The sequence below is a fragment of the Aspergillus mulundensis genome (genome assembly GCF_003369625.1).
Source record: "Aspergillus mulundensis strain DSM 5745 chromosome Unknown scaffold_5, whole genome shotgun sequence".
In the NCBI taxonomy this organism is placed as follows: domain Eukaryota; kingdom Fungi; phylum Ascomycota; class Eurotiomycetes; order Eurotiales; family Aspergillaceae; genus Aspergillus; species Aspergillus mulundensis.
This window is the reverse complement of record NW_020797893.1, coordinates 996,252-1,009,637: the sequence shown is the minus strand read 5'-3', so window position 1 is coordinate 1,009,637 and position 13,386 is coordinate 996,252. Positions and strand designations below refer to the sequence as shown.

At 52.5% G+C, this 13,386-nt stretch overlaps 5 protein-coding genes across 5 annotated transcripts; 3 read left to right on the top strand and 2 right to left on the bottom strand.

Annotated features, from left to right (window-relative positions):
* Positions 1-255: 255 nt before the first annotated feature.
* On the bottom strand, positions 256-1,948 carry DSM5745_05680 (Zn(II)2Cys6 transcription factor domain-containing protein; the record flags this gene model as incomplete). The annotated part of the gene is made up of 4 exons (XM_026747696.1): positions 256-377; positions 498-802; positions 864-1,004; positions 1,107-1,948. The coding sequence occupies 4 exons, from the start codon at positions 1,946-1,948 to the stop codon at positions 256-258; spliced, it is 1,410 nt and encodes a 469-aa protein (XP_026603528.1).
* A 166-nt stretch (positions 1,949-2,114) lies between these two features.
* On the bottom strand, positions 2,115-5,283 carry DSM5745_05679 (uncharacterized protein; the record flags this gene model as incomplete). The annotated part of the gene is made up of 5 exons (XM_026747695.1): positions 2,115-2,254; positions 2,311-3,104; positions 3,156-3,487; positions 3,537-4,890; positions 4,940-5,283. 5 exons carry the CDS (start codon positions 5,281-5,283, stop codon positions 2,115-2,117), a joined length of 2,964 nt encoding a protein of 987 aa, XP_026603527.1.
* A 1,232-nt stretch (positions 5,284-6,515) lies between these two features.
* Positions 6,516-8,145, top strand: DSM5745_05678 (putative MFS transporter Seo1; the record flags this gene model as incomplete). The annotated part of the gene is made up of 4 exons (XM_026747694.1): positions 6,516-6,675; positions 6,739-7,023; positions 7,073-7,979; positions 8,031-8,145. 4 exons carry the CDS (start codon positions 6,516-6,518, stop codon positions 8,143-8,145), a joined length of 1,467 nt encoding a protein of 488 aa, XP_026603526.1.
* A 471-nt stretch (positions 8,146-8,616) lies between these two features.
* On the top strand, positions 8,617-10,233 carry DSM5745_05677 (xenobiotic compound monooxygenase, DszA family; the record flags this gene model as incomplete). Its single annotated transcript, XM_026747693.1, has 4 exons — positions 8,617-8,733; positions 8,792-8,980; positions 9,031-9,278; positions 9,327-10,233. The coding sequence occupies 4 exons, from the start codon at positions 8,617-8,619 to the stop codon at positions 10,231-10,233; spliced, it is 1,461 nt and encodes a 486-aa protein (XP_026603525.1).
* Positions 10,234-12,331: 2,098 nt separating this feature from the next.
* Positions 12,332-13,219, top strand: DSM5745_05676 (uncharacterized protein; the record flags this gene model as incomplete). Its single annotated transcript, XM_026747692.1, has 1 exon — positions 12,332-13,219. One exon carries the CDS (start codon positions 12,332-12,334, stop codon positions 13,217-13,219), a length of 888 nt encoding a protein of 295 aa, XP_026603524.1.
* Between the last annotated feature and the right edge of the window lie 167 nt (positions 13,220-13,386).

The window sequence follows — 13,386 nt, the reverse complement described above, 5'->3', positions numbered from 1 at the left end:
TCCCAGAGTCCGTAGCAGATCAGGGATATGCAGGCCGATTCGAGGAAAAATGAGTTCATGGGGAGATCCTGAACATGAGACGACTGTCAGAAGAGGCTAGCTGGATGGAATGGAATGGCCATGGACCGCACAATACTTGCCTTGAGCACAGACGTATTCTGGCTATGGCAGATTGCCGATAATGTCGAAATAATCCTAGTAGCCGCAGTGAGAATGTGTTCGCTGATGGCTGACAGTCTCAAGTTTTCTTCATCTCTATGTTTGCCACTCCCATCCTTGTTCTTTGGGCCAGGAATCGGTGGGGTTGAGTGTGCTTCTTGTGCATTTTCCGGCGCTGGCTCGTTGCTGTTCTCGTTCTCGTTGTGGTCCGATATATTCTTATACCCAAGGTACAGAATGAATGGCTTGAAATTCGTCAAGATGGCGTACTGATGCACTTCATCACCTTCTAGTCAGCATTTTTGGGACAAGGTCATAACTTAAAGAAGCCAACGTACGAACAACATGAAGCTCCATCGCCTCACTAACGCCCCCGGGGCACATCGGTTCCGCATGCGCAAACCATAACGCCGGCTCGTTCTCTTCCCAGAATGACGCGAGTCTCTCATGCGTAGCCCAGGCCGACTCGTATAGTTTTTCGAAGCTTGTATCGACGTTTTGCTGGGCTCGCAGCATATCGTTGATTATATAGAACAGGCCAGACACGAATTTTGTCACGGGCGAGTCGTTGCTGCGTTCGTCCAATGGAACTCGGAGGGTTGAAGGAAGAAGGCACGGTCGTCCAACGGCTATGCAGACGTAACTAGGAGTGAATGTGGATGATCAGTTGACCAATTAACAGGTATAAGAGGACGGATACGAACCTCTCAGTTGAAAGTAAAACCCGAAGCAGTCTTTTGATCTCTAAAGTATGAGCCTGAGGGTCAAGATGGTAGCCGGCAGTGTAGATTCTCCCTTGCGTCTGGCCCAGTATCTCGTATGCCTTATCGAAGTTGCCGATCTCGCTGTAGTATTGAATGTAGAAGACCGACAAGGTCAGACGAAGCCCAGCATCTCAGATGACGCTGGAATAGGGTAATGGAACACTTATCATAAGAATGTCCAACTGCAACACCATCTCCTCAGTGAGGCCTCCGTATCCGTATCCACCGCTCGTAGGAGCAAGGAGCTGACTCTCCATCACCAGCATCTCAGAAAGCTCTCCATGTCTCGTGGACAAAGACCCCATTGCGAGCTGGTATAGCAGGACCGGATAAAACACCGGTGGCAACGTATTCTGGCTAAACGCATTGCACGATGATTGGAAGAGAGTCGTCAGTTGAGCGGGAGATTGTAGCGGGAGTGTGCCCCATGCCGTGTCGATGTATCTATGCAGAAAAAACTCAAGCAGATCATTTGAAATCGTTGTTAGGCAGAGCGGAGGTGTTAAGGTCTCTGGAGCCAGAGTGAGAGTATTTCCGAGCACGAAGGTGTGGTATTTGAAGGCCTCGAGCGAGATGCTGCTGTTCATGACAGTGATTTTTGTATCCTCGATACCTGGATCTAGGTTTCCAATCAACGCATCTCCGTTGCTTCTTGACGCGATGATATGCAGAGCGGCTACGGTCGACGTGGGCCCGTATACCGCAGTCCTTGAAGCGCTGGTCCCTGTGATCCCGCTCCGGACACGGACTGGTCTAAGAACGCTTCGTAGGATGACACTTGACGCAGAATCGTTGGACTGGTCCGGGGCTCTCTGTATCTGATGCCGCTTCTGACGCTGCCTCGCAGTTCTCCGCACGATACAGGGCAGGGTAAGGCGAGAGCATCGCTCGCATGGAGAGTCGCCGTTGCATCTGATCTTCTGTTGCCTACAACCTTCGCAGGCCTTGCCGATGTGTCGCCGGAGTGGTTGGTTTGTCTCGATCTGGCTGGAGGGGCCATTATCCTCACTTGCTGTGCGGTTCATTACGGTGCGTGAGCGAGGAAGAATTCGGCAGGAAGGTCTCAACTGATAACTGTCGGGGCGGAAGGACCATTAAATACAGTGGGAGTGGGCGTGGGGAAGTCGGGGAAATTGCAAGTTCCTAGGCAACCAATTGGATACCCCGCAGTTTCTTATTAGGTAGACTAGGCTAGATCTGCTGCTGCGCATAGTACGTGAAATACACCGGCTCTAGAAGCCCAATCTCCTGCGGCTCCAATGATCCATACAAGCCAGGCCATGTCTTCCTAAGCTTGTTCCACAGCGTCGTAGCAACCGTTACCTCGATATCTAACACATGAAGTCAGCAGCAATACTCATGCTTGATGGAACAGACCCCAGTTTACCATTATCTCCATCACGGACATACCGAGTTACGTCTAGAGGCGCGGATCTAAACAAGTCCACTCCTGGAACGGCCTGGCCATTGACTTTGAGGCCCCATGTTCCTCCGACCTCGCCAACATGGATGTAAACCCCCAGCTCTTCCTGGTCTTGCCGGGTAGTTAGGTTGGTTGCCGTTCTGTAGACTCCTACGCCGCTGGCATACTCCAACTCCGGTATTTCGTTCCAAGACGTCAATGTACTCAGGGTTATCGGGTCCAGTGTCTTCTTTGCCGTGAGGGACGAGTTTCGCCCCGTCTCGTTGACAAAAGCTGGAGACCAGTCCTCAACAGTGAGAGTCCATGACTCTGGTGTAATAGCGGGAGGGATTGAATCAAATGTGGCCGTCGCCTTCTCTCCAGTGGAAAGCTGTGCCGCGTACTTCCCGTTCTCGGTCGCTCTGACGAAGAGGTTGCCTGATTCGTCTGCCACTGCTTCCGCGTCTGTAGATATAAGATGTCGCTCAAGGTTGCTCGCACCGTACGGGTTCTGGTGGCCCAGGTAGATTACTTCAGCGGCGTCTTCTCCGATGGTCACATTGACAGCAGTATATCCGTCGATGGTGTTCCAGGCGGCGATTGGCGATACTTCTCCAGTCCATAGGTTTAACCGAAGTGGAAAACCTTCGCCTTCGAGGTAAACGGTCTGGCTAGTGCGGTTCGAGCTATACATCCAGTAGACATATTCGTTCTCCTGCAATCGTCGTCTAGTCGTTACTGTTGTTGCGTTGATTGAATCGGTGTACTGTACTAGAGGACTTCTCCACGGTCAGAATTTGAGAGGACATTCGATGCTCCAAACCACTTACTTAACTCTCAGGCTTTTGAGTGATGCGACAACCTCAGATTCGGAGTCCACCTGCCGCGTATTCTGCAAGGCAAGAACAGCTTCAAAGATATCATTGAGCTGTAAAGACGCTTCTTTACAGGATGTGCAGAGCGACTGCGTCTGGGTTGGAGTACTACCGACAATAACAATCGGAAGCCCTTCTTTGGCATAAGAGAGGATGTTTCGAGCGCTGTCTATATTCAAAGACGTCACATTGCGGAGTACGAGCGCCTTATACTTTGGGCCCTCAGGAATTAGGCGACCACCTTTTACCGTTGCGGAGTATTCGGCCAGAAGCTCTGGGGTTGGGAACTGGATCTTCATCAGCAAACGGCTTCTGAGAAGAGAAGATGTGTATTACCTGGTATGAATAACCCGCATCATTTAGACCAGTGTCGTCCCAAGCCGCAGTGACTCCCCAATCCAGATTGAGAATAGCAATATCAACAGACGCTGAGCCGTTCTGCATCAGAGCTTGAGACCGAGCCATGTAACTACTCGCATTGCGTGCAAAGAGCCACTGCGGCTGTCGTGGGCCCCATGCATCCGCAAACCCGTTGCTAGAACTTCCCAAAGGAGTAAAGGGCGCAAACCCTGGCCACACACTGGTCGGTGAGTCACTGTAAGGGAAGCCGTGGATGACACTCTGACTCGCACCCAGAGAAGTGTCAAAGTTGGCTGTTCCCAGGAGAAAGCTCCAGGTGACTCCGTACGCCTCACCCATGTATGCGCCTATTTCGTTGGACAAGATGGTGGTCCTGCCAGCAACGTCTCTTCCTGTAGCTAACACCCGAAAGGAATCTGGGGTACTTCCGAATCCTAGTGACTCTCCTTCTGCAATATCGACCAAGGCCGCGGCGCGCGTGGAGTCAAGAGTTGCTGTGTATGGCTGAACCCGCAGTTTAAGTCCGAGACTGTGAGCGAACTTTTGCAGATAAGTCAGTCGGTAGTCAATATATAGGTCTGTTACCGTGGAATAAAAGTCGTATTCGACCATCTGGGCAGTGTTTGAATCTCCAGAAAAGGTGTTTGTGTCTTTCAAGACGTAAAGAAGATGCGTTATCAGGTCGTAGCCACGTCGCTTCTTGAATTCCTGTAAGAAATTTGGTGTCCAATACTGCTTGAGCTTCAATTCAAGTGAGTCCTCGAAAAGTGATCCGTGGGAAGCTTTCATCAGGGCTCTGAGCTCATCTGTCAAGACATGCTCGTTCCAATACTTGACTGTTGCTCTCACTCCAGCCACAGACAAATGATCCACGATATAAGCAGGTGCAGGATCCGTCAGCTGAGGTCCTTCAGAGTTCATATCGTACATGTTCTGCACCTGTCCTGTTCCGCGTCCGTACACTGCGACGACAATGTAAGGACCGTCGCGAGGAGCCGTCCAAGTGAATTTCTCATTCTTATAGTGTTGTGAGACGTCCTTGACCGTGGAGTCCTCAAATGTAACAACAGACGCGTTGATATTGGTAGTACTTGTTCTAGCCGCAAGGACAGCAACCAGTTGAGGGGTGGCGGTCACGTTAGGGTTGCCGCCATTCTGTCCAGACGGGTCTGCGACGGGCAAAGGAAGAGGTCCCGAGTAATTCGTACCGGCTTGAAGGAGAATCTGTCCGTGAACGAGCTCTTTTGCTGTCTCCACCGAGTCGGGAGTATAACCGGGAACGCCAGTTGGCCAGTGAGGCCCGAGAGTGTAGTCGATGTGAACACCTTGGCTGTCCATACATTAGTCCATTTCATCTCCGCCAGAATCGAAGGGCTCACTCTTCTCCAGCTTGATAGGCTGCAAGAACTCCCGCATTCCATCTCTCTTGTGCCCAACCGTAGACTTTGGGATCCATTGCTTCTGTAATGCTGTCCCTCACATCTCCAATTTCTGCACCGCCAAATCCTGCCAGGGCTATGGCCTCAACCTCGTCTCTGACTATTTCAGGCTCAATCCATCCCCCGGGCCACCAATAGCGAAAGCGAGGGGCTTCGTAGCTCGAAGTCTCTGGTAAACGGCCTCGCCAGTTTGCATTGTCATCTTGGGCCTGTTTCGAAGCCACGATAACATTGCCGTTCGAAAGAAGAGCAGTGGCGCAGAGAATCCATTTGTAAGACGGCATTTTTGCAGATATCAAGCCGAGCTTGCAAGAGCGATTCCTTCTATGTTCCACGACTCTGGGGCTTCTTTCCTGGGTATTTAACCTCCGCCTCTGCGCAGGCCCCGCAGGAACGAGTTCGCCCATCACTCTAAATCCGGCCGTCCATAGGTTTCCCTTGGAGCTTCGCTAGAACAACGGTGTATTTGGCGCCGAGAGATAACTCAACGCAGGCGTAGGAAGCGGTTAGGTAGTTTTGTCTTCCCCACGGGGAAGCCCCAGAAGTTTGCCCACATGCCGACTTCCAGAGATATTTCCGAGTTCCGACCTGTTCGCTTGTTATCCCGGTCGATCTCCGCTTTAAACGAGTTGCCGTTGTCTTTCCCCGCAGCTTCGGTGGTCAAACCCCCGTGGAATCCCAAAGTCGTATCAGGCACGACGCGGTGGCTGGTGGGCTCTCAGTCGCGAAGCAATGCACCGAACGAAACAGCCGGCCGGCCGAGGTTGTGGCAGGACTTGCTGGAAGAACTTAATGAGCGACTCAAGGGGAAGAGCTTAGTAGTTCAGTAGCCCTGCTGGGTTGTGGGTGGGAGAGGCGCTCGCGTAAAGTCGACAAGTGCCCCAGTACAACTTGGGTCGAAACCGGAAAGAAGCAGACAGCACCTGGGCAAATTCAACTCCCACCTTTCAATTATTATAACTCGCTTTCCCTCTCACCCATTCATCTCACTTCACAGGCAAAGACCGTCGAGACACGAAGTCCCGCGGGACCCTGGAAATATCTCTCAATAAGCGCATCAGGTAGGTGTCCGCCTTGGTCCCCTTGGCACCTGATCTGATAACAGATGCCTTTTCGAATGCCCACACTAACCTGGATTCATCTGCGTCAGAATTCAGAATCGAAAAGGGCTCAAGCTGCAAGCTGTTTACCCGCGGAGCCCATGCGAGTGCAAAAGACTAACTCGAGCACGCCTTACCTCCACCTCCTGACACGATCCTTGGCTACGAGAATGTATCTGCACGTCGGAGCTCTGCCTCTAGCCCCAGATCGATTTCTCCCCACCTATGATGGGCACAGAGTTGTCTGAAGCCACAGGCTATGTGTCAAGAGGAACTTGCTGATAAGAAATTCGACCATGACCCGAACGCCCAGGCTCACGCAATAGCGCCGAGGAGTGACATCTTGCAGCTTTCTGATTTGAAACTATAAAAAGCTTTGATAGCTCTGGGTTATCTTCCTCCAAGCAACGAGCGTGATGTCTACCGTCCGAGAAAACAAAAGGTGGTATCACATCAAGTGGTTCGCCGACCAAGATACTGAGGAAGAGCGACGACTTATTCTGAAACTCGATGCATTAATCGTCCCCTATGCTTTTCTGGCCTACTGGGTCAAGTACGTCGACCAGGCGAATATCAGTGCGTGCTTCCTAATCAAGAGCTTGTGGCAACACCCTCTGGACTAACACAAGCTCTACTCAGACAATGCGTACGTCTCCGGCCTTCAAGAAGACTTACAGCTCCATGGCAATGAGCTTGTAGAGTTGCAGACCATGTACACCGTTGGCGCGGTCATCGGCCAGTTACCGTTCGCATATCTTTTCACCAAATTTCCCATGTCGTGGGTGATTCCTTTTCTGGATATCATGTGGGGTGTCTTCACACTGCTGCAATACCGAGCGAGATCCTTCGGCGAGATGATGGCTTACCGATTCCTTGTGGGCTGGTTTGAGGCGGCGTTCTTCCCAGGGATGCACTATATATTCGGTGAGTTTCGAACCCGGTCAAAGCATGAACACCGTCTCACAGTTTTCAGGAGCTTGGTACCGCGGCGATGAGATTGCTCGCCGGGGAGGATGTTTTTATGTCGGACTCACCCTGGGCACGCTCACAGCGAGTCTGATTCAAGCGGGCACGTCAGCAAGACTCGACGGCGTCCACGGATTGGCGGGTTGGCGATGGATGTACATCATCTGTGCCATCATCACCATCCCCATTGGAGTTCTAGGTTACTTCATTCTCCCCGGAACACCCGACAAGCCAAACAGACTGGTAATCAACGAGAAGGACATTCAGCTTTCCAAAGCCCGTCTCTCGCGCGCAGGCCACACATTCCAGGGTAAGTTCACGCTGCGGTCCCTGACAAATGTCCTTCAAAACTGGAAGTTCTGGGCATTGCTGTTGTTGGACATTTTCTTCTGGAACGGCAGCATTAACACTTCAGCTGGTGGCTATCTGCTGTGGCTAAAGAGCTTGAAGAGGTACTCAACAAGCCGTTTGAACGAGCTGGGTGCCATTTCCCCAGCTCTCGGAATGTTCTATACGCTGTTCATCTGCTTCGCGTCTGATCTCGTACTTGGTCCCGCATGGGCAATCACCGTCGCTCACGTCTGGAATATTATTGGTCTGGTCATTCTGGTCACTTGGGACGTCCCCGAGTCTGCGCTCTGGTTCGCCTTCATCACAACATACTCGGCCGTGTCCATGTCCAGCGTATTGTATGGCTGGGTAAATGAGCAACTGCGTTATTCGCCAGTGGAACGCTCCATAACACTTGTCATACTGAATACCGTTGCACAGTCGACCACGGCCTGGACCCCACTGTTAGTGTTCAAGACAGTCGAGGGTCCCAGATTCAAGAAGGGCTACTCTTTCGTCCTTGGGAATGCTATATGCCTGATTGCACTGGCTCATGTCATCAGGTACTTCATCGCCCGCCAGGAGTACGTACTACCAATTTCTTACTCTCACAGCAATTTACTGACTCTCCCAAGCAAGCGCCAAAAGGCAAGAGATTCTGCGGACGCGAGCGACTCGGACGCGGTCCGCGATCCAGAATCTACCCTGGTCGTAACAGCTGTCGAGCCAAGCAAGACTGGCTCGGGCTGACAAGGGTAGCTCGATCGCAATAGCACGCTAAGATGAATCATTATTGATAGACTTAGATATCGGCCGAGTCAGAGCTCAAAATTGATGTTATGCGTCCTGGCAATGTCGATTGTCACGCAATAGGGCTCTTGATGGTGAAAGGCTCTCCACTCACGACTGACGGACGGCTTCAAGGCTCGAATACACCCGTAGCTTCAACATAAGTGACAAATAAAAGCCTGTTCTAAAGGTCCTCCGGTTGCAATTCATGCGGGGTTGATGACGAATTGATAAGATATCCTTGTATCCGTTGGAGTATTGGTGGCTTGATGAAATAGCACAGCGCTTGCGCCATGGTGAGAGACTATGACGATATACCGCGGGGCTAAGAGCACAATCATGCATCTATATCTTGGGGTCAAAAGGCTCGGTACTGGCAGTCATTGTTGACCGTTTAGTGCTAAGCAATTTCCGTGAATCAGTCAGGGCAAGATGGGTGATACCAACGTTGCAGACGGTCAGAACGGCCAGCAGAATGGCAGGAAGAAGATCATCCTGAACGCGTTCGATATGTCCACGGTGGGACATTTGTCCCCTGGGCAGTGGAAGGTAAGTGTCATGCACAAAAGGTTAGCTCAGAGTTTGCGATCTCAGCTAACTGATGCAGAATCCAACCGACAAGTCCGCCACGAAGCGGAAGCTGGCCTACTGGGTGGAGCTCGCGAAGCTTCTGGAGCGAGGCGGTATCAACGCCTTGTTCCTGGCTGATACCTACGGCGGATATGATACCTATGAAGGGAAGCTGGACGAATGTATTCGGCGCGCGGCTCAGTGGCCCGTCACAGACCCGACAATTGTTTGTCGCCCGTGCCTAAGTGATCCGGCCATGGACTAATATGAGTGTAGCCCATCTCGGCAATGGCAGCCGTGACCAAGAACCTCGCCTTCGCAATCACGGCTTCAACGTCTTTCGAGCCTCCTTTCCTTCTCGCAAAGCGCTTTTCAACTCTGGATCATATGACGGACGGCCGGTTTGGGTGGAACATTGTCACTTCATGGAAGAAGGCCGCCTTCAAAGCTATTGGCCTAGATTCCCCAATTGAGCACGATGAGCGGTACCGGCAAGCAGACGAATATCTGCGCGTGCTGTATAAGTATGACCTCTCCCATCCAAACTGATGACTTCTGCTCATCCATACCAGGCTCTGGGAGGGTTCATGGGCTCCGGATGCTGTCTCCCCCAACCCCGAAACAGACTCGTATGCTGACCCTGACAAGATCCGTCAAATTAACCACAAGGGCAAGTACTTCTCCGTCAACTCACGCCACATTGTCGATCCATCGCCGCAGCGCACACCCTTCCTCTTCCAGGCGGGCACATCGGCAGCAGGATCGAGCTTCGCAGCAGCTCATGCAGAGGGTATTTTCGTGTCCGCTCATTCGCCATCTGTTCTTGCTCCCAAGATTGCTGCTATTCGCAAGCAAGCTGCAGAGCTCGGCCGTGACCCGCAATCCATCAAGTTCTTTTCAACCTTTACTCCTATCCTTGGACGTACCGACGAGGAAGCGCAGGTAAAATATGAAGAGCTGAAGAAGTATGCCTCGGTCATCGGAGGACTTGTCCTGTTCAGCGGATGGACAGGCATTGATATTTCCCGCCTGCCCCTGGACCAGGATATCACAGCAGCCGACTCCCTGGAGGCCCACAAGGTTACTAGTACTCTCCACAGCTTCACCACCACAAGCCAGGACGTCCCACGGTGGACTCCCCGTGTAGTTGCGGAGAAAGCTGCCATTGGCGGCTTAGGGCCTGTTGCCATTGGAACGCCTGAAAAGGTTGCAGATGAGTTGGAGCGTTGGGTCCGGGAGGCCGACCTCGACGGTTTCAACATTGCGTATGTCACCACGCCAGGAACATTCGAGGATGTTGTTGATCTCTTGGTTCCCGAGCTTCGTCGACGAGGCATTTACTCTGAAGCGCCGCAGGAGGGGCTGACGGCGCGCGAGAAGGTTTATGGCGTAGGTCAGGCAGGGTTGAGGTCCGATCATACAGGCAGTCAGTACAAGTATGACGTGTACCAGGAGGAGGCGCCCTATGAGGGCGACTGATTTGCTATGCGCCGTTGCATAGCCCGTTCAGTTCCCTGAGTCTGCCCACAGTTCAGTACTCCGTACCTGATCGGCAGTTGACAGTTGACATATGGGCCCGAGTCAATCCCCTTTCCCTCTCACCCGTCTCACGGAAGACCATTACTGGGTCTTCAACGGGGATACAGATTAAATGAATGTCAACTTCCAAGTTTTCAGTATTCAGAGTAACACCATACTTAGCAGACGTCACGTACCTTGCCGTGCTTCTCCTGATCGCCGGTCATCCAGCGGTGTATCGTCTTATGACATCTGCCCAGGATTAGTAGACTCTTCAGCAATGTCACTTTCATTCGTGGATAGCGGGTTCCCTGGAGAGCGGAAGTCTCTTCACGTGCGATTTGCAGGTGAACCTCAGGTCGCTCCCTTCTCGAAACCCGAGGAAGTGCTTCCCAATGCAAATAGTCAATGGACTATGGCAAACCTCTGGCTCAATCGCATGTCGAAGTTCGCGAGTGTTTTGTCAAGACGCAACCCCTGGGACCCCACCAACGGAGTCGTTGCCGGCAAGCCGCGCCCTCCAGTTCGCCACCCTCCGTGCTGCACTCCACCCCGCGGAATCTTCAACCCCTTTTCTTCTGATTAGAAGGATGAGATCATCTGGGAAAAAAGCCAGGAGAACGCTCCCGCGTGGACAAAGCCTCAACATGTCATCATCAGACCCATGGCTGCGACCGACAAGGCGGCGCCTGCCGTCCGTCCGAGTCTCGGTTCCGCAGCCACAACCTACTTAGGACTTGCTGGAAGGGCTGGTTGACCTGGATATTCCTCGCCTACTACGCACTGTCTCGGAAGCTCAGAATCCAAGGATCATGAATCCCGTTGAACCTGGAGGCTAGAGCAGAGACGTTTTCCTGGATTCTGCAGAATTATGCAGCCTGCAAATACTCCGTACGTCGGCGTGGCCCAGCGGTACGGTGAGTTGAACGTTAGTTAAATGAGGATACGCACGATCAGCACCGTCTCCAGGGCTTCCGCTTCGCTGCTCGATCGGTTCTGTGGGGATTAAAAAGGGAGTTTTGAATGCTTGCAACTGTGTAGGTCGAGACAGGGAAGGGAGTCAGGGTCAGCGGCTCAGGGCTTTACTGACTCCGTGCTTTAGGTCCTCCTGACGACAATCCAGCCAGACAATCGTCAAATATCGAGGTCGGCTACCGAGCAGAGCTCATGTCACTATGTAAACGGACAAGGAGCTATCGGATAATTCGCCTAGGATCTACAAAATGTATTGCTAGTCTAGTAGTGTGACTACATTGTACTGCGCCAGAGCTATAGCATTGCGGCCAACACTACGCCGGGAAGCCCGCCATAGTCCCACCTTCATAGTATGTACCGTGGGATACTTCATCAACTAACAAGGGCCATGCAGTGTTTGATTCGCTCATTTCACAAGTGCCGATCTACAGGGCCGCCTGACTGTTTCTGACTGGAGACATCAAGCTCTAGGGTTCGACGGTGCAGTGCACTAGAACGAGGATGTAGATCATAATACGTACGCCTAAAGTGCTGCAGCTGCAGGTTAGACGTTTCTTGCAAATCCCTGTTTTGTTCAGATAACGGTGCATTGCGTAGGCTCTCGGTGGATTCAGCATGCGCCTTGTTACCCTGCAACGAAGCAGTGTTCGTCTGGCGGGCTTCAACGTTTGATACTGGACCATGGCCCAAGGGTAGGGTTGATATCTCATGAAGAATTTGTTGTGCCATGTGAAAGTGACAAATACCGTCATGTTTATATCCACAGTGTAGAGCATACTCCGTACTTAAATTTGAATTCCATGAGAATTCGCCCTGCCGAGTAGTAATGACAGACCAACATACAGTATGGACTCACCCGCCTTCTGACCATGTCCCTTTGCAGAGAAATGTGGATATCGATGATCATCACTTCACGGCTTCGATGCCGGTGATCCCTATTCTCGACGGCATATAAGAGGCAAGAACCTTCCTGGACCAGTGTCAGTGTTCTTTTCTCAACCAGCCAGTCGTTCTCTCTTGTCTGTTTCCAACTTCAGTCTTTCCTTACCAAATACCCACACTCATTTACCACATCACTCTCACAATGAAGGCTGCCTACATCACTGCCCTCGCGGCCTTTGCCGCCTCTGTCGTGGCTGCTCCCACCAAGATCACCCAGGACATCGAGACCGTCACTCAGTCCCTGAACATCCCCGTTGCCAGCGCCATCACTAGCTCCAGCTCCAAGGCCTCCTCCGGTGCCAACGGCGAGATCGTCCAGGATGCTGGCTCTCAAGTCAAGGACGTCCTCGAGATCACTGGCCCCAACGCCAAACGACTCCTCATTCAGCTCAGCCCTGACGTTGCCGGGCTCCTCTCCACCCTCGGCCTTCCCGCTGTCGGAACCCCCGTCGGCGCAGTCGTTGCCTCCGCGAGCTCCGTCGGTGACCTTGTCAAGAACCTTGGCAAGCCTGTCGATGGTCTCCTTACCGTCGTTGGTGAGGGCGGAGAATACCTGTTGGTGTCCCTCTCTCCATCCCTCGCCGGTCTCCTCTCCGGCCTCGGCCTCCCCGGTGTCGGCGTCCCCGTCGGCTCCGTCGTCGCCACTGTTGGAAAGAACCTCAAGCGTGACGGCATGGTCGTCGGCGACAACATCCCCAAGGTCCAGGACATCCTCGAGGTCACTGGAACCAACTCCCAGCGACTTCTGATCCAGCTATCCCCTGAGGCTGCTTCTCTTGTCTCCGGTCTTGGACTTCCCAGCGTTGGAGAGCCTGTCGGCGAGGTTGTAGACGAGGCTAGCTCCGTTGGCGAGCTTGTCAACCACACCGGGGCTCCCACCAACCAGCTCCTCACTGTTGTCGGTACCGACGGAAAGGCATTGCTCATTAAGCTCGCCCCATCTGTTGCCCGTCTCCTCGGCGGCCTTGGTCTCTCCGGCGTCGGTGCTTCCGTCGGCAGCATTGTTGCTACCCTTGGTAACAACCTCTAAGAAACTGTGAGCGCTTTCGAATCACATTAGTCTCATCGTTGGTTAACACTTCTGTCACTTAGCACTTCCTCCACCACCTTTTAATCGACGATATTCCTTTGTCGAAGTCGAGGTCAGTAGCGGCGGGGATTAACGATGTACATAAACCGTTTCTGTGACTTGGAGAG